Below are 26,739 nucleotides of genomic sequence, written 5' to 3' on the forward strand. Positions count from 1 at the left end.
ACACCTCTTCAGCGAGATATTCTGGGACAGCACTACCTGTCATTCTGGGCTGTTTTATTTCTTCCTTAGAGCGCTTAACACATTTGTTTACGGCCCACGTCTCTCTGTTCCAGGAGGCCAACGGCTTCGCTCTGTTCACTATCCTGACCCAGGGGCTAAAACAACAGTGCCTGGACGATCGTAACAGGTACTGAAAAAATACTTCACTGACTAGGAAAAAAAAATGGGGAGAAAGGGCCTGCACGCGGGAACAGTCAGCGGACCGCTCAGCTACGGGCTTAGCCACCGACGCCTTGCCCGGGCGCCCGGAGGCGGGACTTCCTGTGCGGTGGCCGGAAGAACTTCCGGTGTGAACCGGAAGTCTCACAGAGAGCCGTCGCCGGGGTGCCTCGGCGGATCTGGCAGACTGCTGCGGTCGGCGACATGGGCAAAAGGGACCGGGCGGACCGCGGTGAGACGTGGCGTGGGCGCGTTTCGGGGCTGCCTGCACCTGCCGTCCCTATCATCCTGTGTGGTAGCTGCTCAGGGTTTCTCGGCGGCGGTCGACCCCAGAGTCGCTCGCCGTCGTCCCAAGAGTCGCTCGCCGTCGTCACATACTGTTCCGACAGGCCGCTGGGCGGGGGTGCGACCCCTGACCTCTGGGCAGCCCTGTCCCCCGGGCTGGGTGGGCAGCGTTTGAGGGAGAGGACGCCCGCGGCGCGCGGTGGCTCTGGGCTAGGGGGTGCTTGGCGCTGGGGAAGTGCAGCTGCAGCCAGGTTCCCCTGACCTCCGGCTAGTCGGTGTGGGGGGAACGCAAGGCTCCTGCGTGGCTCACTTCTGTGTCCGTGTCTGTATCTGCAGAGAAGAAGAAGTCCAAGAAGCGGCACTACGAGGATGAGGAAGACGATGAAGACGACGCCCCTGGGAACGACTCTCAGGAAGCGGTTCCCTCGGCGGCCGGGAAGCAGGTGGATGAGTCCGGCACCAAAGTGGATGAGTATGGAGCCAAGGACTACAGACTGCAGATGCCGCTGAAGGACGACCACACCTCCAGGCCCCTTTGGGTGGTAAGCACGCCCTCAGCCGGGGCCGGGCCCAAGAACGGGTGCGGCCCAAATAGGAACGCGGGATTGTGGGCTTTGCTTCAGAGCCCACTGGCAGCGAGCTTTCATTTTCATAGGCAGTTTGAAACAGCCGAGATAGCAGTGAGCATGCTCGCACACACGTGCTGGCTAGACTTGGACTTCCTTCCTCTCTAACCCCTCCTTTTGCTCCCCTTTCCCTCTCCAATTCTGCCACGTTTGGAAAGAACTTTTATCTAAAGAATAAATGGCATTTATTATGTAACATTTTAATTCCCCATTAAAAAAAGCTAATGAGACATATATTTGCTAGGCAGCTTTTTTGCTCAACTTGAAGTAATTAATGTTCTCCATCCATTTGAAATCTAGCCAGAATGATAGCCAGTAAGGTGGGCTTTTCCTGTGAAGAATCGTGAGAGGCAGCTACTGACTTTGGAAACCTTTCCTTTTCTCTCTACTCCTTGTATCCGATTAAAGTAGCAGGACCCACAGCTGGCTGAAGATGTGCTTACAAAAATATTCCTGGTGTTGGCCAGCTTTAGATCACTTTCTGGGCAGCTTATCCTTTCTAGATAGTGATGTGGGAAAGAGTCTAATCGTCTCTGCAACTCATTAGTTTCCTTGTCTGTTGTGTCCATTTGGTGTTTCTCAGGCTCCTGATGGCCACATCTTCTTAGAAGCCTTCTCTCCAGTTTACAAATATGCTCAAGACTTCCTGGTGGCTATTGCAGAGCCGGTGTGCCGACCAACCCACGTGCATGAGTACAAACTAACTGCCTACTCCCTGTACGCAGCTGTCAGCGTTGGGCTGCAAACTAGTGACATCACTGAGTACCTCAGGAAGCTCAGCAAGACGGGAGTCCCTGATGGAATTATTCAGTTTATTAAGGCAAGTGGGGGCTAAGGCTGGCTCTTTTGCCCTCCTTCTTAACGTAGTGATAGTGGGGACAGGTGCTGTACATTGTTAACGTGTAGCAGTCATGAAAATGCCATTCAGATCCAGTGTGGGGAGCATAGTAACCGATTACCCCAGCTGCTACTTCTCTGGATCCAGCATTGTGTTTCGCTGAGGGCAGACTTCCCATGAGCTACTCTCAGCCAGTGGGTGCTAACACAGCGGGGTTACTAATTCAGGCCCATTCTGGCCTGTGTTATTTGGGAGTACAGCCCAAAGTGAACGGTGTTACGGACTGAATTTTGCCCCCTCCAGAATTCATGTGTTGAGGACCTAACCTATAATGTGACTGTGTTTGGAGTAAGGATATAATTAGAGTTAAACGTGGTTATAAGAGTGGGGCCAATAGGATGAGTGTCCTTGTAAGAAGAGACACCAGAAGGCATGTGTGCTCTCTTTCTCTCTTCATTTGTACAAGGAAGACATAATGTGAGCATAGAGCAAGGAGGTAGCCCCCTAGAAGCCAGGAAGAGAACCTTCACTGGAAACGAAGTGGCTGGCATCATGATCCTTGACTTCTAGAAATAAGTTTCTGTTGTGAAACAACTCAGTCTGTGTGTTCTATATGATAACCTGAGCAAGTTAGTACAGAAGATAAACTCCCTCTAAATTTGAATACCTACACGAGACACTAGTCAACAACTTCCATTAGGAAAAGTCCAAAAGGACTTCAATGTTTGAAGTGGATAGGGTTCTATGTGATGAGCACTTGAACCTGCTTGGGTTTGTTCTGAGAGATAGTGAATACCGTTCAAAAGAGATGGACAGTGGCTTTCGTTGTCCTCGGCTGATCTACAGGGAATTAGATTCAGACCCCCAGATCTGAAGTGGCAGAAGATGAGTGCCACAGGCATCCACTACAGCAATGAAGCCAATCTCAGAGAAGCTGGCAGGAGCCCTGGAGAGAGTTTTGTTTTCTTCTGATGTGAAAGGGTGCCCTGGGAGAAGGGCTTGCGCCTTGTAGAATGAGCCTATTTCAGTACCCTGGCTGTTCTCAGTCTTGGTTGGGAGCTGCCTGTGGGAATGTGGGTGTTGGTCAGTGCAGTGGTGGATGCAGAAGGGCAGCAGTGGAGGTGGCAGCAGGCTGAGATCTGAATTGTGAATTCTCGTGGCTACTGTATAATCTCTGCTGCATTCCATCCTAAAAATTTTTGGGAACCTGGAAGGATTTTCTACCATCAAGAGGCTTACATCTAGGTGGGGAGATAGGAACATTGGTGAGGAGGCCAGAGGCTTCACATTTAATTTACGCAGCTCACAATTAGTGGACACATAACTCTACCAGCTTTGTGCTGGGAGCTGTGGTAGTACTGGTACAGTGAGATGAACTCCTGGATTAGGATGGGGCTCTAGGAGTGGAGAAGAAAGGGAAAGGGAAAATAAAAGAAAGATTTTAAGCAGCATTTTTTAGATTAAGGGATGTGCATCAGAATTAGCCAGGCAAGAGAAGGTTTTGCCCTCAAAAAGTAGGAGCTAATAGAAAAGCTCAATTTAGGCAGATCTGCCCCCTTTAGGATTGCACATTGGATTTTCCTAAAGTAAAATGAACTCTTCACTTGTTTGATAGGTAGTAAGATGTGCCCAGTAATGAACGTGTTCTGAGTGAGCTGCATGTCGCTAATTTTGCTGTATGGTGTTGTCACTTCTTGCAGTTATGTACTGTCAGCTATGGGAAAGTCAAGCTAGTCCTGAAGCACAACAGGTAAGGGGTTCTGTGACAGGCCCATCCAAGGCACGTTCACCCTCTGCATATCAGGTGGCAAGGAGCTAACTCTTGTGGACTGTCTGCTCTGCACTGACACCTACTCCCCCGAGTAAGGGGCTAAAAGGAAAAAGTGAAATGATGTGGCCATAACCGGAAATTCATTCACTGACCACTGTATTCCCCTGAACAGTGGATCTGGAGTTCAGATCCCTGCTAATTTAGCTTCACAGTGGGGCTTAGCCTACAACCCTCGTGTGTTATGTCATGGCCAGTACCTCATATCTCAGATTTGGCAAAGGGTTGGGGGAGAGTGAGCGTGGAGAGAGGCCTTAGGCCTCTATCTCGAGACCATCTTATGAGCAACCAGTGGACCCTCCTGAAAATGGCGCACTGGTCAGTGTGCACCTCCTTCCTCCCTTCTTACAGGTACTTCGTTGAAAGTTCTCACCCTGATGTCATCCAGCATCTTCTCCAGGACCCCATGATTCGGGAATGCCGCCTGAGGAACTCTGAGGGGGAGGCCACCGAGCTCATCACAGAGACTTTCACAAGCAAATCTGCTGTATGTGGCCTCCTGGGTCACCCTTGGGGGTGGACGTATTTAGGATTTTAATTCTCTCAGGTGCTTTTAGTCCAGCATTTGCAATCTAGTAGTCCTTGTTTTCTTGCAGCTTTGTTGCTTGGTAACACTAGGGTTAAATGTTTTGTGCAAGTCCAGTTCCTGCCTTTCTCTTTCAGATCGCTAAGAGTGCTGAAGGCAGCAGTGGGCCATCCACTTCCCGGGTGACAGATCCACAGGGTAAATCTGACATCCCCACGGATCTGTTTGACTTTTATGAGCAAATGGACAAGGATGAGGAGGAAGAAGAAGAGACACAGACAGTGTCTTTTGAAGTCAAGCAGGTTAGTGAATGTACCCTTCCTGGTTGCTTCTCTAAGTCAGTGTCAGAAGCTGGTTCAGCCCTTCATGGACTGTCTGTAGCCTGTGTGAGAGGAAGGAATCCCCATCTGTCCCCAGATTTTGGTGTCTGTGCACTGCAGCACCATTCTTCCTGATGGAGTTAGATCTGAGTGTCCTGTTCTTTAGGCTGGTGGGTCAGTGTTCACAAGTTCCTGGGGAGATGTGAGAAACAGTGCCTGGGGGGCATTTTTGGTGGCTGATTGGATTTAATTTTGTCCATGTCCTTAGTTTGGGGCCCTTAGTCTATGCTTTAAGCTGGCTGTCATCAAGCAAGATCTGAAATTTAAAAGTCTAGCTAACCTTTTTTTTTTTTCTTTAAATCATTAGGCTCCTTAGAATGTGTGCTGTTTGTGAGCACACTTGGAGTTAACAAGATTATAAAACCTTCATGCTCACTTTCCAGGAAATGATTGAGGAACTCCAGAAACGTTGCATCCACCTGGAGTACCCTCTGTTAGCAGAATACGACTTCCGGAATGATTCTGTCAACCCTGACATCAACATTGACCTGAAACCCACAGCTGTCCTTAGACCTTATCAGGAGAAGAGCTTGCGGAAGATGTTTGGGAATGGGCGCGCACGTTCCGGGGTCATCGTCCTTCCTTGTGGTGAGTGATGCCTGAGTGAAGAAGATGTCCGGATCTGCCTTATGCTCTCCCTGAGGGCCTTTCTCTAAATCCCACCTGGTCAGGGAACAGCCAGTGTCCCGTGGCTCCCTGATTCATGACTTGACAAATACTTGCATGCTTGCTCTGTGCAGGGCTCTGACCTCCATGCTCGGCATGTAATGGTGGGTAGAACAACACTCCTGACCTCATGGAGCCCATTCTTGTGGGGTAGCTCAGACAGTAAACCAATCAGCTCAGCAGCGTATAAAGGCTTGGGCAGTGAGGAAGGATGGTGTTGTGGGAAGGGGCTAGTTTACAACCTGGGCTTAGAGTTCCTCCCAGTCAGTCTTGTACGTTATGTGTATTTGGAGGCTCCCTAGCACAGAAACTTTGTTTGGTCCTGGACTGCTTATTACAGTGTGCACATCCAAGAAGGGGCTGTGGCAGCCCCCTTGGTGCCTGTCCAATATCATTTGTCCTAAGTCGTGTCAGGTCTGGCCTAGGTTCTTGGCCAGAGGTCACAGTAGGCTCAGTTGGTGGCCTACCCCATACTCAAGAAGGCAGACTCTGTAGGGGAGGGGCAGGCACCTTCAGATTTTTTTTTTTTTTTAAAGCCACATGGGTTATTTTGATACACACCCCTTGGTGTTTCAAGGAATAGCTTGATTTTTAATCTTGATCTTCACACGGTAGGTGGTAGTAAACTCGGAAGCCCCTGGAGTTTCACCTTCCTCTGTCTTTGCCAGTAGCAGCATACGTACCGCATTCCCAAGTGCTCAGCCCAGTTTGTTGTGTCATTGTAGTAGCCGTCTTTTACTGAGTCCCTCCTGAGGTAGTCTGGGTGTTGGGCACACTAGCCCAGCAGCACCGCTGTCCCAGGGCCTTGGGCGACTTACCCCTCAGCTTTAGTTTTCCCATGTTTAAAATGGCAATAATAGGAGTGTCTCTTACCTATGGTTTATTTTGACAAATGTTGTTTTTCAACATTTAAATGAGATGCGTGTACACTGCTTTAATAGGGCCTGGCACTTGTTTTTTAATTCTCACGTTTCTGTGTGAAGTGTGTGTGCCTCCTTTTTCTAAAGAAGGAAACAGGTTTGGAGCAGTACGCACCTCAACAATGTCAGCCGTGAGGATTATTACAAATAATTTTGGCCAGATTGGTGGGCTGACAAGTCCTTCTGTCTGTCCCTGTCCCTCCTTTCAACCCGGCCTTGGGTAGGATTGCCCTTTGGTTTCTCGTAGGTGCTGGGAAGTCCTTGGTTGGCGTGACAGCTGCGTGCACAGTCAGAAAACGCTGCCTGGTGCTGGGCAACTCAGCTGTGTCTGTGGAGCAGTGGAAAGCCCAGTTCAAGATGTGGTCCACCATCGACGACAGCCAGATCTGCCGCTTTACCTCCGACGCCAAGGACAAGCCCATAGGCTGCTCCATTGCCATCAGCACCTACTCCATGCTGGGCCATACCACCAAAAGGTCGTGGGAGGCCGAGCGGGTCATGGAGTGGCTCAAAACTCAGGAGTGGGGCCTCATGATCCTGGACGAAGTACACACCATACCAGGTAAGCAGGCTGAGAGCTGCGATGCCCACTCATCTTAGAGATAGATTGATTTCCATGAGCATGGGTGGGTGGGGTGGGGTGGGGCTTAGTGGTAGGTGGGTGTATACACTGGCAGCTTCCTTAATCACTGGCCCAGAGTAGTCATCTAGAAAGTGATATTTTCTTCTGTCCTCCCTCTCAACTGTTGCACCTCAGCTTATCCTTAACCCATTTTTTTTCTTTACGGTCCTGCAAAAGCTAGACTGGGAGCACAAAAAAGTCCTTGCAGTATTTGTTTTATTTGAGGACTGAAGTGTTGTTCCTTAACATGTTATAGAAGTCCAAGTATTGCAGGTAGTCCTTTTAAACAGCCATATTGACATAATTTATAAACCGTAAAATCTACCCATTGTAAGTATATGATTCAGGATTTTTAGTAAAATGGAGTTGGTGTGACCATCACCATGACCCAGTTTTAGAACATCGTCCTCATACTTAACATCAGTGTTTTCATCCTTAGCCGCAGGCAGTCACTGAATTGCTCTCTGTTTCTAGAGACATGCCTTTTCTGGAAATACATTCGCAGAATCACATAATATGTATTTTCTTTTATCTGACTTCTTTCACTTCACACAGTGGTTTACCCACGTTGTAATATGTACCAATGCTGTGTTCCTTTTATTACTGAATAGCATTCCAAGCAAACCTTTCTTGATAAAACAAGCTAATGGGTAGCCCTGATCAATTAAGAAGTGTAAATTAGAGATTACTCTGAAGTAAATGAAATCAGAGGCATTTTCACATAGAGTATTCAGAACATTGTCAAAGTGGCCTTTCTATGTTTTTTTCTGTGTAATGAGAGCTCCTCCAACACCTCTGGATGTCTGAAAACACCGAGACATATTCACAGCAAGCCAGGTAGGGATGAGAGGGGTCTCTCGGGTAGAAGGAAGCAGTCTTGAGGTGGGGAAGTAGTACTTGCATGGCCTGACAATACTGTAGCCCTGCGGCTTGAGGGGAACGTGGAGGAGAGCCGTCAAAGCTGAGGTCGGAGAGGTGTCGGAGCCAATCCTGTAGGACCTGAAGGAGGTCTTTGGCTTGCACTCTGGGTGAGAAGCCATTTGAGGGATTTGAGCCGAGGGTGACACTATCTGACTTAATGTTACAAAAATATCACCCTGGTTGCTGTGCTGAGAAGAGACTGCTGGAAGCAAGGGTGGAGAGCAGCTAGGTAGGTTAGTTGGTGGAATCCCAACCTGAGGCTTGGACCAGTAAGAATAAAGGTAAGCTGATTCTGGTTATGTTGTGAAGGTTAAGTGGGATGGTTAGATGTGGTTCTGAAAGAAAGAGGAATCAAGGATGACTGTCAGCTTTTGGCTTGAGCCATCAGAAGGGTGGAGTGGATGTTGAGACGGGAAAGACTCTAGAAGGAGCAGGTTTGGAGAGACAAGATCAGGAGTTAGGCTTTAGACATGTTAATTTGATTGCTGTTGCAGTCAGGCAAAGGCAGAAATGTTAGAAAATGGGCAAAAAACATGAATAGATTTTCACTCAAGAGAGTATACAGATGCCAATAAGCATTTGAAAGATGTTCTGCAGCATTAGTCCCCAGGGAAGTGCAGGTTAAAGCCACGATGAGATGCCACTACAGACCTATTAGAGTGGCTAAAATAAAAAATATTGACAGCACCAACTACTGACAAGAGTGCAGATCAACTGGGACTGTCATACGTGGCCAGAGGAATTGCAAAATGTATAGTCACTCTGGGGAGGTTTGGCAGTTTATTAGAAAATTACCGTGTAGACCCGGCAGTCCCACTCTGGGCATCTATCCTAGAGAAATGAAAACTTAGGTTCACACGAAAACCTGTGCATGAACATTTATAGCAGCTCTGGTCGTAATCTCCGAAACCCAGAAAACAGCGGAAATGCCTGTCAGTGAGTGGCTGGGTGGACAAGCAGGCACCTCAACCGCTGCGACGCTCCGTGAAAAGGAGTCTCAGAGGCTTCGTGCTGAGTGAAATCAGCCGGTCCCGTGTGTGATGCCTTTGGTAGGATATTCTTGAAAAGACAAAACTGTAGTGACGGAGAATGGATCGGTGGGTGCCGGGGTGGGGCGGGGAGGGTATGACTGGACAGGGAGAGCACGAGGCAGCTTTGGGGGCCATGGATTGGTTCATCTCCTGAGTATGATTGTGGTTGTGGTTATGCGAGTCTGCACACATGTGAACGTGTATAGAACCACTCTCACCCCCCACCCTGAAGAAGTTCAGTTTACTGTATGATATTTAAAAACTAAACCAAGAAGAAAAAAAAATTTTAAGGAGAGGAGGGTGGGTATTGGGTCTGATTGGATTGGGAATTGCTTTGTAGCAGTTTAGTTGAAGGCTGTGTTTGAAGCGTGAGGATGTTTGAGGCCTTCTGCTGGAGGATATATTTAGCATACGTTGATGTTCCTCTTTAACTTGGGCCCCAGGTCTCTGGGAGTGGCAGCCAGGCTTGGGATTGGTTATCTGGTGATGAGGATATAGAGGTGTACCCCACACAGTTCACTAGGTGTGTCTGTCTCTCCTCTGGTTCATTGGAGTAGTTTGCCTCTGTTTAGGTAGAAGAGTGAAACCAAACTGCTCTGAAGGATTTTGCATTCAGGCCTTATAAACCCTATGGCAATACTCACTGGGCCAGAGAGCAGATGTTAAATAGGGAATTCTAGCAACTCAGAGTAAGATTCTGCCATAAACGTTTACCACTTGGACTAGGTAGAATGGTAAATCTTTGAGATTTATCTCAGAAGATAAAGGTTGTTGTGCTCTTTTCTAGATCTTCCAAAAGGAGCCCTATTAAGTCATTATATTAATAAGAAATTTTTATTACAGTACTTGCATATGTTCGGTGTTTCCTGCATGCAAGGGACTGTGCCACTTTCATTATTTTAACAAGTATTTTTTGAGAACCCATTCAGTACCAGGCACTCTGCTTGGCACTGGAGACAAAGTGGGAGAGACAGCCAGAGAATCACGCAAATAAATGTCAAATGACAACCGCGACATAATGTCTGGTGAAACAAGCCGTACATGCAAAGTATGTACTGTGATTCCATTTACATGAACTTCAGACCGGAGGCAGACCTCCTTTCTGATGACTGAAGTTGGATCGGGGTTCCCTTGAGGGAGAGTGCTGGTGTTGACCAGAGGGGTCAGAGGCGAGACTTCTGCGTGCTGAGAACACTCCCATCCTCATCTGGGTGGTTCCACAGGTATGGAGTCACGCACGTCATTGTATGTGAGTTCTTCCCCCATGACAGCTGTTATGGCTGTGAGAGAACGTAGCAGTGGGACGTGACCCATTTGCAGGGCCAATGCCTCAGGGAAGGCTTTTTTCTGGTTGCAGAGTGTTCAGGCAGGGTCCCCGCATTGTGCTCCCCTCGGGTTGATGCAGTCCCCGGGCCGCCCCAGTGCTGCCTCCCTGGAGCCCACAGTAGCTTGGAGTCTCCACTGCCTCGGCTGCCATGTCCTTCTGATGTGAGGAACCAGGTCTGGGGTCCTTGGCTACCCTTTTTTGGAGCTGGCACAGTCCTTTGACATAAGCCTGACCCTGGTTTTTTGTTTGTTTGTTTTCCAGGGGTGTGTGCAAGCTGTGTTAGGCTTCAATGTGTGAAACCGTGAGGCCTGGGCACTTACTGGGGTTAGACAGCCCTTTGTTATTTTACTGTTCTTATGTTTTTGGTTTGCATTTTGGTGACGTCTGCCCTTCTCTCCCTCGGATTGTTAGGTCTATTTCCTTTTTTTTTTTTTTTTTTTTTTTCTTAATCCTGCCATGCCACAGCAGCTTGTGGATCTCAGTTCCCTGACCAGGGATTGAACCCCGGCCCTTGGCCGTGAAAGCATGGAGTCCTAACCACTGGACACCCAGGGAATTCCCAGGTCTATTTCTGAAGTATCACTAACCTTGCCTTTAATTGGATATAAGATAAGCATGACTTCAACATTTTTACCTTCCTTCATAGTGTTAGAGTTTTTAAAAGGTGAGCCAGTGGAAACCCATAAATTGGGTTTTTAAAAATGAATATCTTGTACCCTTTTAGTGTTTACTTAATTTAATTTGATACCTCAGAAAGAATGATAACATTCAAGCGAAAGGAAGGCAAAGGACGTTGCTGGTTGGCCAGAATGAATGTAATTGGAAGAGTGTAGAGAGGGACGTTTCCTAAGGTGGGAGAGGTGCCTGGGGTTTCATCTCTCCCTCGTTTCTTCCTGGTTACTGGGAGGGTGGTGGGAAGTGAGCTCCTTTCATTCCTCTGGTCCTCCAGTTACCCCACCATCTTCCTGGTAACCGGGGTGCAGGCCTCAGGGTGAGCAAATTCCTTGCATGATTCAGAGCTCAGTGGCATTTTAAGTGTAGGTCATGTTTCAGATTGCCGTTTGTGCCCCTGATAGCTGAGCTGTTGTGAGGGGAGTGCTGGGGTTCCCTAGCTTGGGGCTTCCTCCAGGTCATCTCCCCCTCTTGTTCTCCTTTTCACCCTTCTTTTGGACAGGTCTAAAAGTGGAGATTAAGCATTCGCACCTAATCATTCTTGTCTAGAGCCAGGTTCCTGTGATCCAGAAGCCCAGGGGTCAGCTGTGCAGTGTCCCGGGCCAGTATTAGGTCGAGGCTGTCTTTGGTACTTTGAGCATTTAAAAAAGTGACAGTGTGAATGCGCTGATTGTTTCCCCAGCCAAGATGTTCCGACGGGTGCTCACCATTGTGCAGGCCCACTGCAAACTGGGCTTGACCGCAACCCTCGTCCGGGAAGATGACAAAATTGTCGACCTAAATTTTCTGATTGGGCCCAAGCTCTATGAAGCCAACTGGATGGAGCTGCAGAACAACGGCTACATCGCCAAGGTCCAGTGTGCTGAGGTAGCCGTCCCCTTCCTGGCGCGGTCCCTGGGGACCTTACACACAGTCCCTGGGGGAGGGGCATGGAGCAGGTCGATCCCTCGTGGGCAGATACACAGCTCAGGACCTGAGCAAAAGTGCTGCTGCCTCGCGCCGTACCCTCAGCCTCCCCATGAGGTGGGCAGTCTCCTGCGAGTTCCCAGATGTGTGAAGCAGGAACAATTGTCCACAGGCACACAGGAAGTGGTCAGGTCAGGAGGCTAATCCAGGCTGGTGGCTTTTCGTCCTCCTTTATGGGAGTGAGCACCTCAGGGTACTCCTGCCCACCCTCACCCGGAGGGATTCTTGCTGGTGCTGTGTGGGCAGCCCACAGGCCACCCCCAGTACCAAAGCCTGTTGGTACATGTGGCACATGTGGCCTTGATTATTTTATTTCTAAGAACCCATTTTCCCCATATTCTGCGATGAATACCTGCACAGGTATGTGTTTAAAATACATGTTCAAAGAAAGGTAAGTCTTCTCAGAAGGAACAGTAACAGAAATCCTTTCTGGCACCTTAAAATGACTGTCACTCAGTGGCTAGAGTAGGTGGACTGTGTCCTCAAAGGGCAGACATGGGCCTCTCGGGTGAAGGTGAGTGTGAGGAACCTGTGCAGGTTGACTTGCTCTGTCGAGAAGCTTACCCTTTGGTTACATCTTCGTAATCAGCACCCACCTTACAGCATTGCCAGAACTTTTGAGGCACCTGTTCCTCTCTCGTTGCATCTCCCCTCCCCCTGCCAAGGTAACCGCTGTCTTGGAGCTTAGGTTTGTCATCTTCTTGCTTTTCTTCATTATTTTACTTCCTACGTATAATTCCCTAAACATTCATTGTTTAGCTTTGCCTTTTAAAAAATCTTTATGTATATGCAAATAGAAGCAGGTTATATGTGTTCTTGTATGACTTCTGTCTTTTGCTTAGTATTTTTTTCTTTGCATAATGCACTATTTTTTTAATGATACATGTAGCTGTAGTTTATTCCTTTTAATTCCTCTGTAGTATTCCATTGGACACATATACCACAATTTGATAGCTAATGGAATATTACACAGAAGTAAAAATAAAATCTTTCCTAATGTCGACAGATGTTTGGGTTGCTAAGTTGTTTTTTTTCACAGCCTTGTCGAGGTCTAGTTTATGTTCCATAACATTCATCTGTTGTAAGTAAATAGTGTGATTTATAACTTTTGTGATTTTAGTAAATGTAAAGCGTTGTGCAGCTATGCCCCCAATCCAGTTTTAGAGCATTTCCCCCATCCCCAGAAGTTCCCTTGTGCCCGTTAGCAAGGCCCTGCTTCTAGTCCCAACCCTAGGCGGATACTGTCTCTGAATTTGGAGCTTAGTTTTTTTGTTGTTATGACAGTATTGCTGCATGTATTTTTTGTCCCTGTTTCCTGTGTCAGACGTTTTCTAAAACAGTGTTCACACTGTGGACTGTGACCACGTAGTAGATGGTGACATCACTTCGGTGCGTCATGATCAGGATAGAATAGAATCTACCAGAATGCATAATATGTATTAAAGGTATATATTGTTTCCTAAGACTGTGTTTGTGTGTGGGAATGTTTAGTTTATGACATAAACTGGTCCAAGTTTGAAGGCCACTGCTCTGGCAGGTGCACCTAGAAGTAGCATTGCTGGGTCAAAGGCTTTCCTATGCTCACTTCACTAGTCATGTGGAAAACTCTGTTTCCCGAAGTGGTTGCACCAGTTAACACTCTTGTCCAGGGTGAGTGAGCTAGCTCCACATCTCCAGCACCTAATATGGAAGTGTCTTCTTTCAATTATTGCAGACCTGATAAGTGTGAAGTGGTATCTTTTTATGGCCTTAATTTGTATTTTCCTGTTTACTGATGATATTGAGTATCTTTTCATACGTTCATTGGCCACTTGTGTTGCATATTCTGGGAAATGCATGATTTTAAAAATTTTACTGTGAAAAAAGAATTGCTTTGGTTATGAAGAACTAGAAATTCTAAAGGGGTCATAATAGGATATGTCCCAGAGAGAATCAGAAAAGGTAACGACAGTAAAAGTTAGATTTGAGCTCAGCACAGAGTTTGACACATAACCATGTCAGCTAATTCTGCAGTGGTGGCAGCATGAAGAAGTGGTCTGTGACGATCACACAGAAGTGGTGCTGGTCGCATCCAAAAGCTTGGTCTGCCAGTGTAGGCAATGGCTTGTTCCAGTGCAAGCTTCTGGAGGGTCGTTTTTGTCTGTGCACAGCCTTGCCACCTTTAGTCATGGCACTTCAGTGTACTTGCCCGAGCTTCCTTAGTTTGTCAACCGCCAAGCACAGGGCTGAGCAGAGAGGAGGCCCTCAGGAATGTCACTGTCATTCTTATTTGAATGCTCAGACTGTCTCAGATGTGACCAGTGGGACTACATTCAAGCTAGTTTCTATGACCATTTGACATGTTCCCATCAGACTTTGAGCACTTCCTTGCTTTCTGGCACAATAAGATATTTCCGGCTCATCTGGTACTTTCCCTGCCCTGGCCCTGGGATCAGCCATTTCTCCGTGGAGCCCTTTTAGCAGAGAATGTAATTTAAGAGCCAAGATCTGGGTGCTGGTGTGTTCATTACTCCTGGGATGTCATTGTTAGGCTAACCCAACAGACAGCTGGCAAGTGTGTATGCAGTTCTCTGTAGCAGTGCTGTGTGTGGGCTGTGTGTGGAGGTGTGATCTAATTGGGAGGGATTGTTTACACTACTGGTTGGAAATCTGGTTTTCTTCACTTGGAGCTGGTGTGAGAATAATTCCCTGGATATTGATGCATTTTAAAATCTCTGTTACTAACATGTGAGGGTATCCTGGTTCAACATTGGGTATTAGGTTTTGTTTTGTGGTGTGTGTGTGTGTTTACAATATTATTGAGATATGATTCACATACCATTGGTTTCATCTTGATTTGTTTTAAAGCTAATTTGCTGAAGTTCCCAGTCGTATGATGCTTAAACTTGCATACTGACCCCTAATTCTTACTGTATCACAGGTTTGGTGCCCAATGTCTCCTGAGTTTTACCGGGAGTATGTGGCAATCAAAACCAAGAAGCGAATCTTGCTGTACACCATGAACCCCAACAAATTCAGAGCTTGCCAGTTTCTGATCAAGTTTCATGAAAGGAGGAATGACAAGATTATTGTTTTTGCTGACAACGTGTTTGCTCTGAAGGAATATGCCATTCGACTGAACAAGTAAGAATTGGAAAGTTAGAGTAGCCTCCAAAGCCAGTTTAACTTCCCCATGTGAGAGTATAGAAGGTGCCTGTTTGTTTCTCGAAGCTCTCAGGAACTTCTTAGTATCTAAAGGTCTAGTTCTGTGGTCCCAGGGACCAGGTGAGACAGAGGAGCAGGTGGTCAGAATCATTGGTTAGACTGTATGGGAAAGGGGGCCTGGTCACGCTGAGCTGAGGGAGCAGGGGCTAGAGTTGTGCTGATGTGGAGCTGGGCTCCAAAGGTGGGCACAGGTTGGCATCTGCAGTTTCAGGCTGAGTGGGTACTCTGGCCAGAGATGAGATCAGACTGTATTTAGTCAGGCGCCAGGAAGGCAAGGCAGACTGGGACAGCATCCCAGGTATGGCCCAGCATCTAGAAAGAGCTTCTTAGGAAACACCGACCAGGGTCTTCCTTAGCCTAAGCCCCACCCAAATATTGTGTTTAAAACCTGGCTGTTGAAAATTTCCTGCCAAGAAAGGAGGAAGAGGCCTGTGCTTCCGTGCACAGTGATGCAGGTCTTCAGGTGCTGTGAGTGCAGCAGAAGGCAAGGTCCTCTGGGAAGATAAGCCTGCATCTGTTATGGGGGGGGAGGGTAGGGATGCAGAGGGAAGGGTGGACACAGAACAGTTTATCTTCACAAACTGGGATTTAATCACCACCTCAGCCATATGAGGTCATTGTACTATTCTCATTTTACAGATGACAAAACCGAGACACAGAGGATTAAGTTGCTGAAATTTCTAAAATTGTACCTTTTTTTTAATGCATCTTTATTGGAGTATAACTGCTTTACAATGGTGTGTTAGTTTCTGCTTTACAACAAAGTGAATTAGTTATACATATACATATATCCCCATATCTCCTCCCTCTTACGTCTCCCTCCCTCCCACCCTCCCTATCCCACCCCTCTAGATGGTCACAAAGCACCAAGCTGATCTCCCTGTGCTATGTGGCTACTTCCCACTAGCTATCTATTTTACATTTGGTTGTGTATCTATGTCCATGCCACTCTCTCACTTCGTCCCAGCTTACCCTTCCCCCTCCCCATATCCTCAAGTCCATTCTCTAGTAGGTCTGTGACTTTATTCCTGTCCTCCCCCTAGGTTCTTCAGAACCATTTTTTTTTAGATTCCATATATATGTGTTAGCATATGGTATTTGTTTTTCTCCTTCTGACTTACTTCACTCTGTATGACAGACTCTGGGTCCATCCACCTCACTACAAATAACTCAATTTCATTTCTTTTTATGACTGAGTAATATTCCATTGTATATATGTGCCACATTTTCTTTATCCATTCATCTGTCGATGGACACTTAGGTTGCTTCCATATCCTGCCTATTGTAAGTAGAGTTGCAGTGAACATCGTGGTACATGACTCTTTTTGACTTACGGTTTTCTTTGGGTAATTGCCCAGTAGTGGGATTGCTGGGTCGTATGGTAGTTCTATTTTTAGTTTTTTAAGGAACCTCCATACTGTTCTCCATAGTGGCTGTATCAATTTACGTTCCCGTCAGTAGTGCAACAGGGTTCCCTTTTCTCCACACCCTCTCCAGCATTTATTGTTTGTAGATTTTTTGATGATGGCCATTCTGACTGGTGTGAGGTGATACCTCATTATACTTTTGATTTGCATTTCTCTAATGGTTAGTGATGTTGAGCATCCTTTCATGTGTTTCTTGGCAATCTGTATATCATCTTTGGAGAAATGTCTGTTTAGGTCTTCTGCCCATTTTTGGATTGGGTTGTTTGATTTTTTTGATATTGAGCTGCATCAGCTGCTTGTAAATTTTGGAGCTTAATCCTTTGTCAGTTGCTTCATTTGCAAATATTTTCTGCCATTCCGAGGGTTGTCTTTTCGTCGTGTTTATATTTTCCTTTGCTGTGCAAAAAAGCTTTTAAGTTTCATTATGTCCCATTTGTTTATTTTTGTTTTTATTTCCATTTCTCTAGGAGGTGGGTCAAAAAGGATCTTGCTGTGATTTATGTCATAGAGTGTTCTGCCTATGTTTTCCTCTTAAGAGTTTTATAGTGTCTGGCCTTACATTTAGGTCTTTAATCCTAAATGTGAGTTTATTTTTGTGTATGGTGTTAGGGAGTGTTCTAATTTCATTCTTTTAAATGTAGCTGTCCAGTTTTCCCAGCACCACTTATTGAAGAGATTGTCCTTTCTCCATTGTATATTCTTGCCTCCTTTATCAAAGATAAGGTGACCATATGTGCCTGGGTTTATCTCTGGGCTTTCTATCCTGTTCCATTGATCTAAATTACGGTTTTTGTGCCAGTACCATACTGTCTTGATTACTGTAGCTTTGTAGTATAGTCTGAAGTCAGGGAGTCTGATTCCTCCAGCTCTGTTTTTCTTTCTCAAGATTGCTTTGGCTATTCGGGGTCTTTTGTGTTTCCCTACAAATTGTGCAGTTTTTTGTTCTAGTTCTGTGAAAAATGCCATTGGTAGTTTGATAGGGATTGTATTGAATCTGTAGATTGTTTTGAGTAGTATAGTCATTATCACAATGTTGATTCTTCCAAACCAAGAACATGGTATATCTCTCCATCTGTTTGTATCATCTTTAATTTCTTTCATCAGTGTCTTACAGTTTTCTGCATACAGGTCTTTTGTCTCCTTAGGTAGGTTTATTCTTAGTATTTTATTCTTTTTGTTGTAATGGTAAATTGGAGTGTTTTCTTAATTTCTCTCAGATTTTTCATCATTAGTGTATAGGAATGCAAGAGATTTCTGTGCATTAATTTTGTACCCTGCTACTTTACCAAATTCACTGATTAGCTCTAGTAGTATTCTGGTAGCATCTTTAGGATTCTTTATGTATAGTATCATGTCATCTGCAAACAGTGACAGCTTTACTTCTTCTTTTCCGCCTTGGATTCCTTTTATTTCTTTTTCTTTTCTGATTACTGTGGCTAAAACTTCTAGAACTATGTTGAATAAGAGTGGTGAGAGTGGACAACCTTGTCTTCCTCCTGATCTTAGAGGAAATGGTTTCAGTTTTTCACCATTGAGATTGATGTTGGCTGTGGGTTTGTCATATATGGCCTTTATTATGTTGAGGTAAGTTCCCTATATGCCTGCTTTCTGGAGGGTTTTTATCATAAATGGGTGTTGAATTTTGTCAAAAATTTTGTCTGCATCTATTGAGATGATGAAATGGTTTTTATCCTTCAGTTTGTTGATATGGTGTATCACATTGACTGATTTGCATATATTGAAGAATCCTTGCATTCCTGGGATAAACCCCACTTGATCATGGTGTATGATCCTTTTAGTGTGCTGTCGGATTCTGTTTGCTAGTATTTTGTTGAGGATTTTTGCATCTATGTTCATCAGTGATATTGGCCTGTAGTTTTCTTTCTTTGTGACATCTTTGTCTGGTTTTGGTATCAGGGTGATGGTGGCCTTGTTGAATGGGTTTGGGAGTATTCCTCCCTCTGCTATATTTTGGAAGAGTCTGAGAAGGATAGGTGTTAGCTCCTCTCTAAATGTTTGATAGAATTCGCCTGTGAAGCCATCAGGTCTTGGGCTTTTGTTTGTTGGAAGATTTTTAATCACAGTTTCAATTTCAGTGCTTGTGATTGGCCTGTTTATTTTTTTCTATTTCTTCCTGGTTCAGTCTCAGAAGATTGTGCTTTTCTAAGAATTTGTCCATTTCTTCCAGGTTGTCCATTTTATTGGCATATAGTTGCTTATAGTAATCTCTCATGATCCTTTGTATTTCTGCAGTGTCAGTTGTTACTTCTCCTTTTTCATTTCTAATTCTGTTGATTTGAGTCTTCTCCCTTTTCTTCTGGATGAGTTTGGCCTAATGGTTTATCAATTGTGTTTATCTTCTCAACCAGTTTTAGTTTTACTGATCTTTGCTATTGTTTCCTTCATTTCTTTTTCATTTATTTATGGTCTGATCTTTATGATTTTTTTTCCTGATTTTTTTTCCTTCTGCTAACATTGGTGTTTTTTTTGTTCTTCTTTCTCTAATTGCTTTAGGTGTAACGTTAGGTTGCTTTTTTGAGATGTTTCTTGAGGTAGGATGGCATTGCTATTAACTTCCCTCTTGGAACTGCTTTTGCTGCATCCCATAGGTTTGGGGTTGTTGTGTTTTCATTGGCATTTGTTTCTAAGTATTTTCTGATTTCCTCTTTGATTTCTTCAGTGATCTCTTGGTTATTTAGTAGTGTATTGTTTAGCCTCCGTGTGTTTGTATTTTTTAAAGATTTTTTTTTTTCCTGTAATGGATATCTAGTCTCATAGCGTTGTGGTCGGAAAAGATACTTGATACGATTTCAATTTTCTTAAATTTACCAAGGCTTGGTTTGTGACCCAAGATGTGATCTGTCCTGGAGAATGTTCCATGAACACTTGAGAAGAAAGTGTATTCTGTTGCTTTTGGATGTAGTGTCCTATAAATACCAATTAAGTTTGTCTTATTTAATTGTCATTTAAAGCTTGTGTTTCCTTATTTATTTTCATTTTGGATGATCTGTCCATTGGTGAAAGTGGGGTGTTAAAGTCCCCTACTATGATTGTGTTACTGTTGATTTCCCCTTTTATGGTCATTAGCATTTGCCTTATGTATTGAGGTGCTCCTATGTTGGGTGCATAAATATTTACAATTGTTATATTTTCTTCTTGGATTGATCCCTTGATCATTTTGTAGTGTCCTTCTTTGTCTCTTGTAATAGTCTTTATTTTAAAGTCTACTTTGCCTGATATGAGAATTGCTGCTCCAGCTTTCTTTTGATTTCCATTTGCATGGAATATCTTTTTCCATCCCCTCACTTTCAGTCTGTATGTGTCTCTAGGTCTGAATTGGGTCTTTTGTAGACAGCATATATATGGGTCTTGTTTTTGTATCCCTTCAGCCAGTTTGTGCCTTGGTTGGAGCATTTAATCCATTTATGTTTATTGATATGTATGTTCCTATTACCATTTTCTTAATTGTTTTGGATTTGTTATAGTAGGTGTATTCCTTCTCTTGTGTTTCCTGCCTAGAGAAGTTCCTTTAGAATTTGTTGTAAAGCTGGTTTGGTGGTGCTGAATTCTCTTAGCTTTTGCTTGTCTTTAAAGGTTTTAATTTCTCCTTTGAATCTGAATGAGATGCTTGCTGGGTAGAGTATTCTTGGTTGTAGGTTTTTCCCTTTCATCACTTTAAATATGTCCTGCCACTCCCTTCTGGCTTGCAGAGTTTCTGCTGAAAGAACAGCTGTTAACCTTATGGGGATTCCCTTGTATGTTATTTTTTGTTTTTCCCTTGCTGCTTTTAATATTTTTTCTTTGTAGTTAAATTTTGATAGTTTGATTAATATGTGTCTTGGCGTATTTCTCCTTGGATTTATCCCTTATGGGACTCTCTGTGCTTCCTGGACTTGAATGACTGTTTCCTTTCCCATATTAGGGAGGTTTTCAACTATAATCTCTTCAAATATTTTCTCAGTCCCTTTCTTTTTCTCTTCCTCTTCTGGGACCCCTATAATTCGAATGTTGGTAATTTAATGCTGTCCCAGAGGTCTCTGAGACTGTCCTCACTTCTTTTCATTTTGTTTTCTTTATTCTTCTCTGTGGTAGTTATTTCCACTATTTTATCTTCCAGGTCACTTCTCTGTTCTTCTGCCTCAGTTATTCTGCTATTGATTCCTTCTAGAGAATTTAAAATTTCATTTATTGTGTTGTTCACCATTGTTTGTTTGCTCTTTAGTTCTTCTAAGTCCTTGTTAAACATTTCTTGTATTTTCTCCATTCTATTTCCAAGATTTTGGATCATCTTTACTATTATTACTCTGAATTCTTTCTCAGGTAGAGTGCCTATTTCCTCTTTGTTTGGTCTGGTGGGTTTTTACCTTGCTCCTTCATCTGCTGTGTGTTTCTTTGTCTTCTCATTTTGCTTAACTTACTGTGTTTGGGGTCTCCTTTTCACAGGCTTCAGGTTCGTAGTTCCCGTTGCTTTTGGTGTCTGCCCCCAGTGGCTAAGGTTGGTTCAGTGGGTTGTGTTTGTTTCCTGGTGGAGGGGACTGGTGCCTGTGTTCTGGTGGATGAGGCTGGATCTCGTCTTTCAGGTGGGCAGGACCGCGTCTGGTGGTGTGTTTTGGGGTGTCTGTGGCCTTATGATTTCAGGCAGGCTCTCTGCTAATGGGTGGGGTTGTGTTCCTGTCTTTTTAGTTGTTTGGCATAGGGTGTCCAGCATTGTAGCTTGCTGGTTGTTGAGTGCAGCTGGGTCTTAGCATTGAGATGGAGATCTCTGGGAGAGCTTTTGCTGTTTGATATTACATGGAGTCGGGAGGTCTCTGGTAGACCAATGTCCTGAACTTGGCTCTCCCACCTCGGAGGCATAGGCCTGACACCTGGCCCAACACCAAGACCCTGTCAGCCACACAGCTCATAAGAAAAGGGAGAAGAAAAGAAAGAAAGAAAAAAAGAAAAGAAAGTTATTAAAAATAAAAAATGTTGTTAAAAATTTAAAAAAATTAAAAAGTAATAAAAAAGGAAGAAATGAAGAAGAGAGCAACCAAACCAAAAGACAAAGCCACCAATGATAACAAACGCTAAAAACTATTAAAAAAAAATTGACAGACAGAACCTTAGGAAATACGGTTAAAAGCAAAGCTATACAGAAAATCACACAAAGTCCACTGCCTCAGTTTTGGGATGATTCGTTGTCTATTCAGGTATTCCGGAGATGCAGGGTACATCAAGTTGATTGTGGAGATTTAATCTGCTGCTCCTGAGGCTGCTGGGAGGGCTTTCCCTTTCTCTTGTTTGCATAGCTCCCAGGTTTCAGCTTTGGATTTGGCCCCACCCTGCATGTAGGTCGCCTGAGGCTGTCTGTTGTTCACTCAGACAGGACGGGGTTAAAGGAGCAGCTGATTAGGGGGCTCTGGTTCACTCAGGCCCGGGGGAGGGAGGGGCACGGATGCAGGGGGTGGGTGTGGGGGGGTGGGGGATGGGTGTGGGGAGCCTGTGGCTGCAGAGGCCGGCCGGCATGATGTTGTACCAGCCTGAGGTGTGCCATGCGTTCTCCCGGGGAAGTTGTCCCTGGATCACGGGACTCTGGCAGTGGTGGGATGTACAGGCTCCCGAGAGAGGAGTTGTGGACAGTGACCTGGGCTCGCACACAGGCTTCTTGGTGGCTGCAGCAGCCTTAGTGTTTCACGCCCGTCTCTGGTGTCCATGCTGATAGCTGTGGCTCACACCCATCTCTGGAGCTTGTTTAGGCAGTTCTCTGAATCCCCTCTCCTCGTGCACCCCGAAACAGTGGTCTCTTGCCTCTTAGGCAGTTCCAGACTTTTTCCCAGACTCCCTACTGGCTAGCTGTGGTGCACTAGCCCCCTTCACGCTGTGTTCACACAGCCAACCCCAGTTCTCTCCCTGGGGTCTGACCTCTGAAGCCCGAGCCTCAGCTCCCAGCACCCACCCGCCCCGGCGGGTGAGCAGACAAGCCTCTCAGGCTGGTGAGTGCTGGTGGGCACTGATCCTCTGTGCAGGAATCTCTGCTTTGCCCTCTGCATCCCTGTGGCTGCGCTCTCCTCCGTGGCTCCGAAGTTCCCCCTCCGCCACCCGCAGGCTCCCGTGAAGGGGCTTCTAGTGAGTGGAAACTTTTCCTCCTTCACAGCTCCCTCCCACTGGTGCAGGTCCTGTCCTTATTCTTTTGTCTCTGTTTTTTCTTTTTTCTTTTGCCCTACCCAGGTACGTGAGGAGTTTCTTGCCTTTTGGGAAGTCTGAGGTCTTCTGCCAGCATTCAGTAGGTGTTCTGTAGGAGCTGCTCCACATGTAGATGTATTTCTGATGTATTTGTGGGGAGGAAGGTGATCTCCATGTCCTCCTCCTCTGCCATCTTGAAGGTTTCGGTCCATACCTTTTTTTAATGTAGGAAAGATTTTACTTTTTAATCAAAGTAACAGACTTACAAAAACCAGAAGTTCATTGCACCTGTCTTCCTACTCATAATTCCTCTTCCCCAAAGATAGCCACTTTCAACTCTCTTCCCTATTTACCTTCATATTTCTAAATAATAATTTATATAGTAATTTCTTGATTATTAATTGTAGAAATTGCTTATTAATTTCCTATCATGGGAGTTGTGGATTTAGCTCTCTTACATATGCTGCTCCACCCCCCCCCCACTCCATCCTCCCAGTGTATTTGGGGTTAAGTTATTATTCAGTGTTACATTATCTTGGCTGTGTAAATATTGTTCAAGCCAAGGCAGATAGTGTACCATGCTTACATTTTCCTTTGTGTTAACATTTGTTTTTCCTGAAGTTAATAATTGCCTTGTTATTACTTTCACTTGGTTTTCTATATAATTACTAATTAGTCCTTTTCAGACTCTTCATGCAGTCATAAACTCCTTCTCAAAAGGGTCAGATCCATCAGGTAATCTCTCGATTTCTTTTCACTTTCTTTCCCTGGTGGATCCCTTCCAGTACTTCATCCTCCATGAGCCTCAACCAGCACTTTATCCTCCTACTCTGCATTGGTCTGCTTGCTCTCTAGGATTAGAGATGCTGCCTAACTGTTGTCTTTAGAGATGCTGCCTAACTGTCCCTCTGACATCATCCTGTGAATTCCTTGTGTCTCTTCCCTGTGTTGGAGCCCCTGTTGCCAAATCTCAAGTGTCCTCTTTCTTGGCCACTCGTTTTGATGGAGTGTATTATTTAGTAGATTTCTGAGAGAAGGTACGTAGAGGAAAAGTTTTTAAGCATTCGCTTGGAGATGGCATTATTCAGTCTCACACTTGATCAGTAGTTTGGCTGGGCCTCAGAATGTCAAAGGCAGGGCCCTTTTCTTGGGGCTTCCAGTGCAGCTGCTTGCAAGTCTGATGATCTGTTCTGGTGGTCCTGTGTTCCTTCTCTCAGGAATTTAGATTCTGTTTTTTTCATTTTTGGAAATTTCAAAACAATATGACTAGTGTGATCTTTTTTTCTTTCATTGTGATGGACCCTCAGTAGACCCTCTGTCTGGAACTCGTGTCCTTCAATTCCAAGAATTTCTTTCTGTTTTTCCTTTGTTACTCATCCTCTCCGTTTTTTCTTTTGTCTCTTTTTTGGATTCCTGCTGGTCAGATGTTAGATCTTCTGGACATCTTCTCCAATTTTCTTTTCTTTTTTCTCCTTTTTTTTGGCTGTGCTGCACGGCTTGCGGGATTGGGATTGAACATGGGCCATGGCAGTGAAAGTGCCAAGTCCCAACCACTGGACTTCCAGTGAACTCCCATTTTCTCCCATTTTTTATCCCTTTGTCTTCCAACCCTATTGAAGCTTTTGTTAATTTCCAAGAGTTCTTTATCGCCAGCTGTTTTGTTTTTTGAGTAAGTACAGTGTCTTATCTGAGGCTGTTAAAGCTTTTGAACCTTTCTTCTATTCCCTACACTGTCTCTCTTCTTCAGGTGTTTTGATTGTTTCAGCTCTATCTTTAGAGACCTTCTTCTGATTTTTGGTAGTCTTTGGCTCTAGTTTCTTATTTAACGGTCAGTCGCTAAAAAGCTGAGTGGCCTTTGTGTATAGCTTAGTGGGTTTGCCGACCTGTGGACCTCTCCACAGCATGATCATGCAGGGACCTGGCTAGTTTGTCAAGAGATTGCCAGATTCCAGTATCTCTGGGTCTTTTCTCTTGTGCTGGAAAGTTTCTCCAGAGAGGAATCTTCTGGTCTCCTAGATACCAGCCTGTGGCGGGGGAAGGAAAAGGGAATCCCCCCATCGTTCTTCACTTTCAGTCTTGCTTTGCCCTCAGCCCTGCCTGAGGTCCCTAAGTGTAGACCTTCCTGTTCAGAATCTAGAAAGTAAACTTCCAGTTCTCTACCAGGTGGGAGGAGGCATGCCTGGCTGTCGGAGTTGGGGTCTGACACTTTTCCTTATGCATGTACTCTGTCAGTCCTTCTGTCTGTAATCCTACCCTACCACCCACCTTCTGAGGCAACTGGTGATTAGACCCTGAATGCTTCTGTGTTCTGTGTAGAAAATTGGCTTGTTTTGTATTGCTTTTCCCTCCTGCTGGCTTGGGCTTCTGCTTTCTCTGTTCTGCTAGTTTAGCTTCCATGCCTGTCTCCGTCTGCTTTTCAGCTTCCACACTTCTGCTTCCACTCTTCTGCTGTTACTTCTGTTCTCTTTGCCCTTGTGGGTTTGTGTCTTTTTAATCCTTTAATACTGTCACATTAGCGTCTATTTGAGAGAAGCATCAAGACAGTGCATATACTTCCTGTGTCTGATTTAAGAGCCATCCTCCCTCCTATCCCCACCCTCATTCCAGTACTCCATCCTGACTCTTCCTGGAGCCTCCTTCAAGAGGGACATTCGTTTGCCTGGCACTGTCAAATCTGAACCAATCTGGCATGGTGAAGGGCAGCAGGTTGTGGCTCTCTCATGGGTACTAGAATCGTAATTACAACTTTTACTTATTATCTTCTTTTTTCCTTTTATTTGGTATTTCTGGCCTTTAAGTGTATGAAGTGTTGTTGTCTGTCTCATCTTCTTGCTATACAATGGTCCTTTGGATCCCGGGCTATGCTCCATTCTGTAACTTGGGACTGGTGTGTGGCAGGGGCAGGGAGTCTCTCAGTTTCTGGTTTGTTTTAACCTTACTGAGAAAGGAATAGATGTCACTAAAGTACTTTGCAAGAAAGACTCTTTGGGTTGTTTGATAGTGTGTGAGGTAGTGGGTAGAACATGAACTTTGGAGTCAGACACACTGGATTTGACTCCCAGCTCCTCCTCTTATTAGCTGTGTGACCTAGGGAAAGTTCTTAACCTCTCTGAACCTCCTTTTGCTCCACTGTCACATGGAGTTACCACCACCTACCTCAGGATTCCTGCATCTGGTAGGTGTTCAACAAATGTTAGGTCCTCTTTCCGAAGGATGGTGACCCTTCTGTTTCATTTCCTATATGAGAGAACCTTCACAAACTGAGGGCTCACCACTATTTGAGTTGTTTTTCCTGATGACGAGCGAGGAGAAAAAGAACCACCTGAAAACCTGGGTATCAAGAGATAGGCTGTTCTGAAGAGTGCAGTTTCCTGACCTCTTTCACAGCATGACACATGCAGAAAATCAGAAGATTTGCATGGTGCCCCGAACACTCTCACAGGCCAGGCTTGCCGTGGTTAGGGAAGCATCCAGCTGTCCCAGGCCCTGCCCAGCTTCCCCACAGGCAAGGGGGCTGCTCTCTCGGGTACACGTGTACCCAGTTTGTAGCACAGTGTTGGCAAGCACGTGTGGAGTATCAAAAGTCGTGCTTCCTGATCCTTCCATGGGCACTGCCTGGGGATAGCTCGTGGGGCTCAGTGGTGGAACAGCCACTTGGGTCAGCCTCCTCAGGCTCCTGCCCCTCAGTTCCTCGTGTGTAAATTGGGAACACGAAACCTACCTTTTACAGTTCTGAGGAATATCGGCAGGCATGGATGTTTCTTTCCCCCAGCTGCGTGTTTGGTGTGGGTGGGCCCTGCATACCTGGGAGCTGCCCTCACTGTCCTTGTTGTTGTCTTCGTCACCGTCACTTTGTTGCTGACCCTTCGGAAGCTACAAAACCACATCATTACAAGAGAAGCAGAGTAATGGCATTGCCAGGTGCAAGAGGTGATAACCACTGAGGTTGTCAGATAGGGTTGTGCCCTTTGGCACAGAGCTGGAAACTCAAGAGAAATGTTTTTTTTTTTTTTTTTTTTTTTTTGTGGTACGAGGGCCTCTCACTGTCGTGGCCTCTCCCGTTGCGGAGCACAGGCTCCGGACACGCAGGCTCAGCGGCCATGGCTCACGGGCCCAGCG

At 45.3% G+C, this 26,739-nt stretch overlaps 1 protein-coding gene across 4 annotated transcripts in view; it reads left to right on the forward strand.

The window, feature by feature from the left end:
• Window positions 1–331: 331 nt before the first annotated feature.
• ERCC3 (ERCC excision repair 3, TFIIH core complex helicase subunit) overlaps window positions 332–26,739 on the forward strand; it is a 39,227-nt gene continuing 12,819 nt past the window's right edge. For 3 of the 4 annotated variants that reach the window (XR_010839072.1, XM_067025810.1, XM_067025811.1), the window contains exons 1-10: window positions 353–451; window positions 841–1,046; window positions 1,714–1,950; window positions 3,669–3,718; window positions 4,148–4,283; window positions 4,460–4,624; window positions 5,086–5,290; window positions 6,536–6,850; window positions 11,544–11,728; window positions 14,748–14,950. Coding sequence is in view for 3 of the 4 variants with exons in the window: in XM_067025810.1 (XP_066881911.1) it covers window positions 424–451; window positions 841–1,046; window positions 1,714–1,950; window positions 3,669–3,718; window positions 4,148–4,283; window positions 4,460–4,624; window positions 5,086–5,290; window positions 6,536–6,850; window positions 11,544–11,728; window positions 14,748–14,950 (1,730 nt within the window). In the remaining variant the exon portion in view is untranslated. Of the gene's footprint in view, window positions 452–840; window positions 1,047–1,713; window positions 1,951–3,668; window positions 3,719–4,147; window positions 4,284–4,459; window positions 4,625–5,085; window positions 5,291–6,535; window positions 6,851–11,543; window positions 11,729–14,747; window positions 14,951–26,739 lie in introns of all 4 variants that reach the window. The other variant, XM_059051822.2, reaches the window with a different exon arrangement.

Source organism: Kogia breviceps, chromosome 2 (genome assembly GCF_026419965.1).
Source record: "Kogia breviceps isolate mKogBre1 chromosome 2, mKogBre1 haplotype 1, whole genome shotgun sequence".
NCBI classification, from domain to species: domain Eukaryota; kingdom Metazoa; phylum Chordata; class Mammalia; order Artiodactyla; family Physeteridae; genus Kogia; species Kogia breviceps.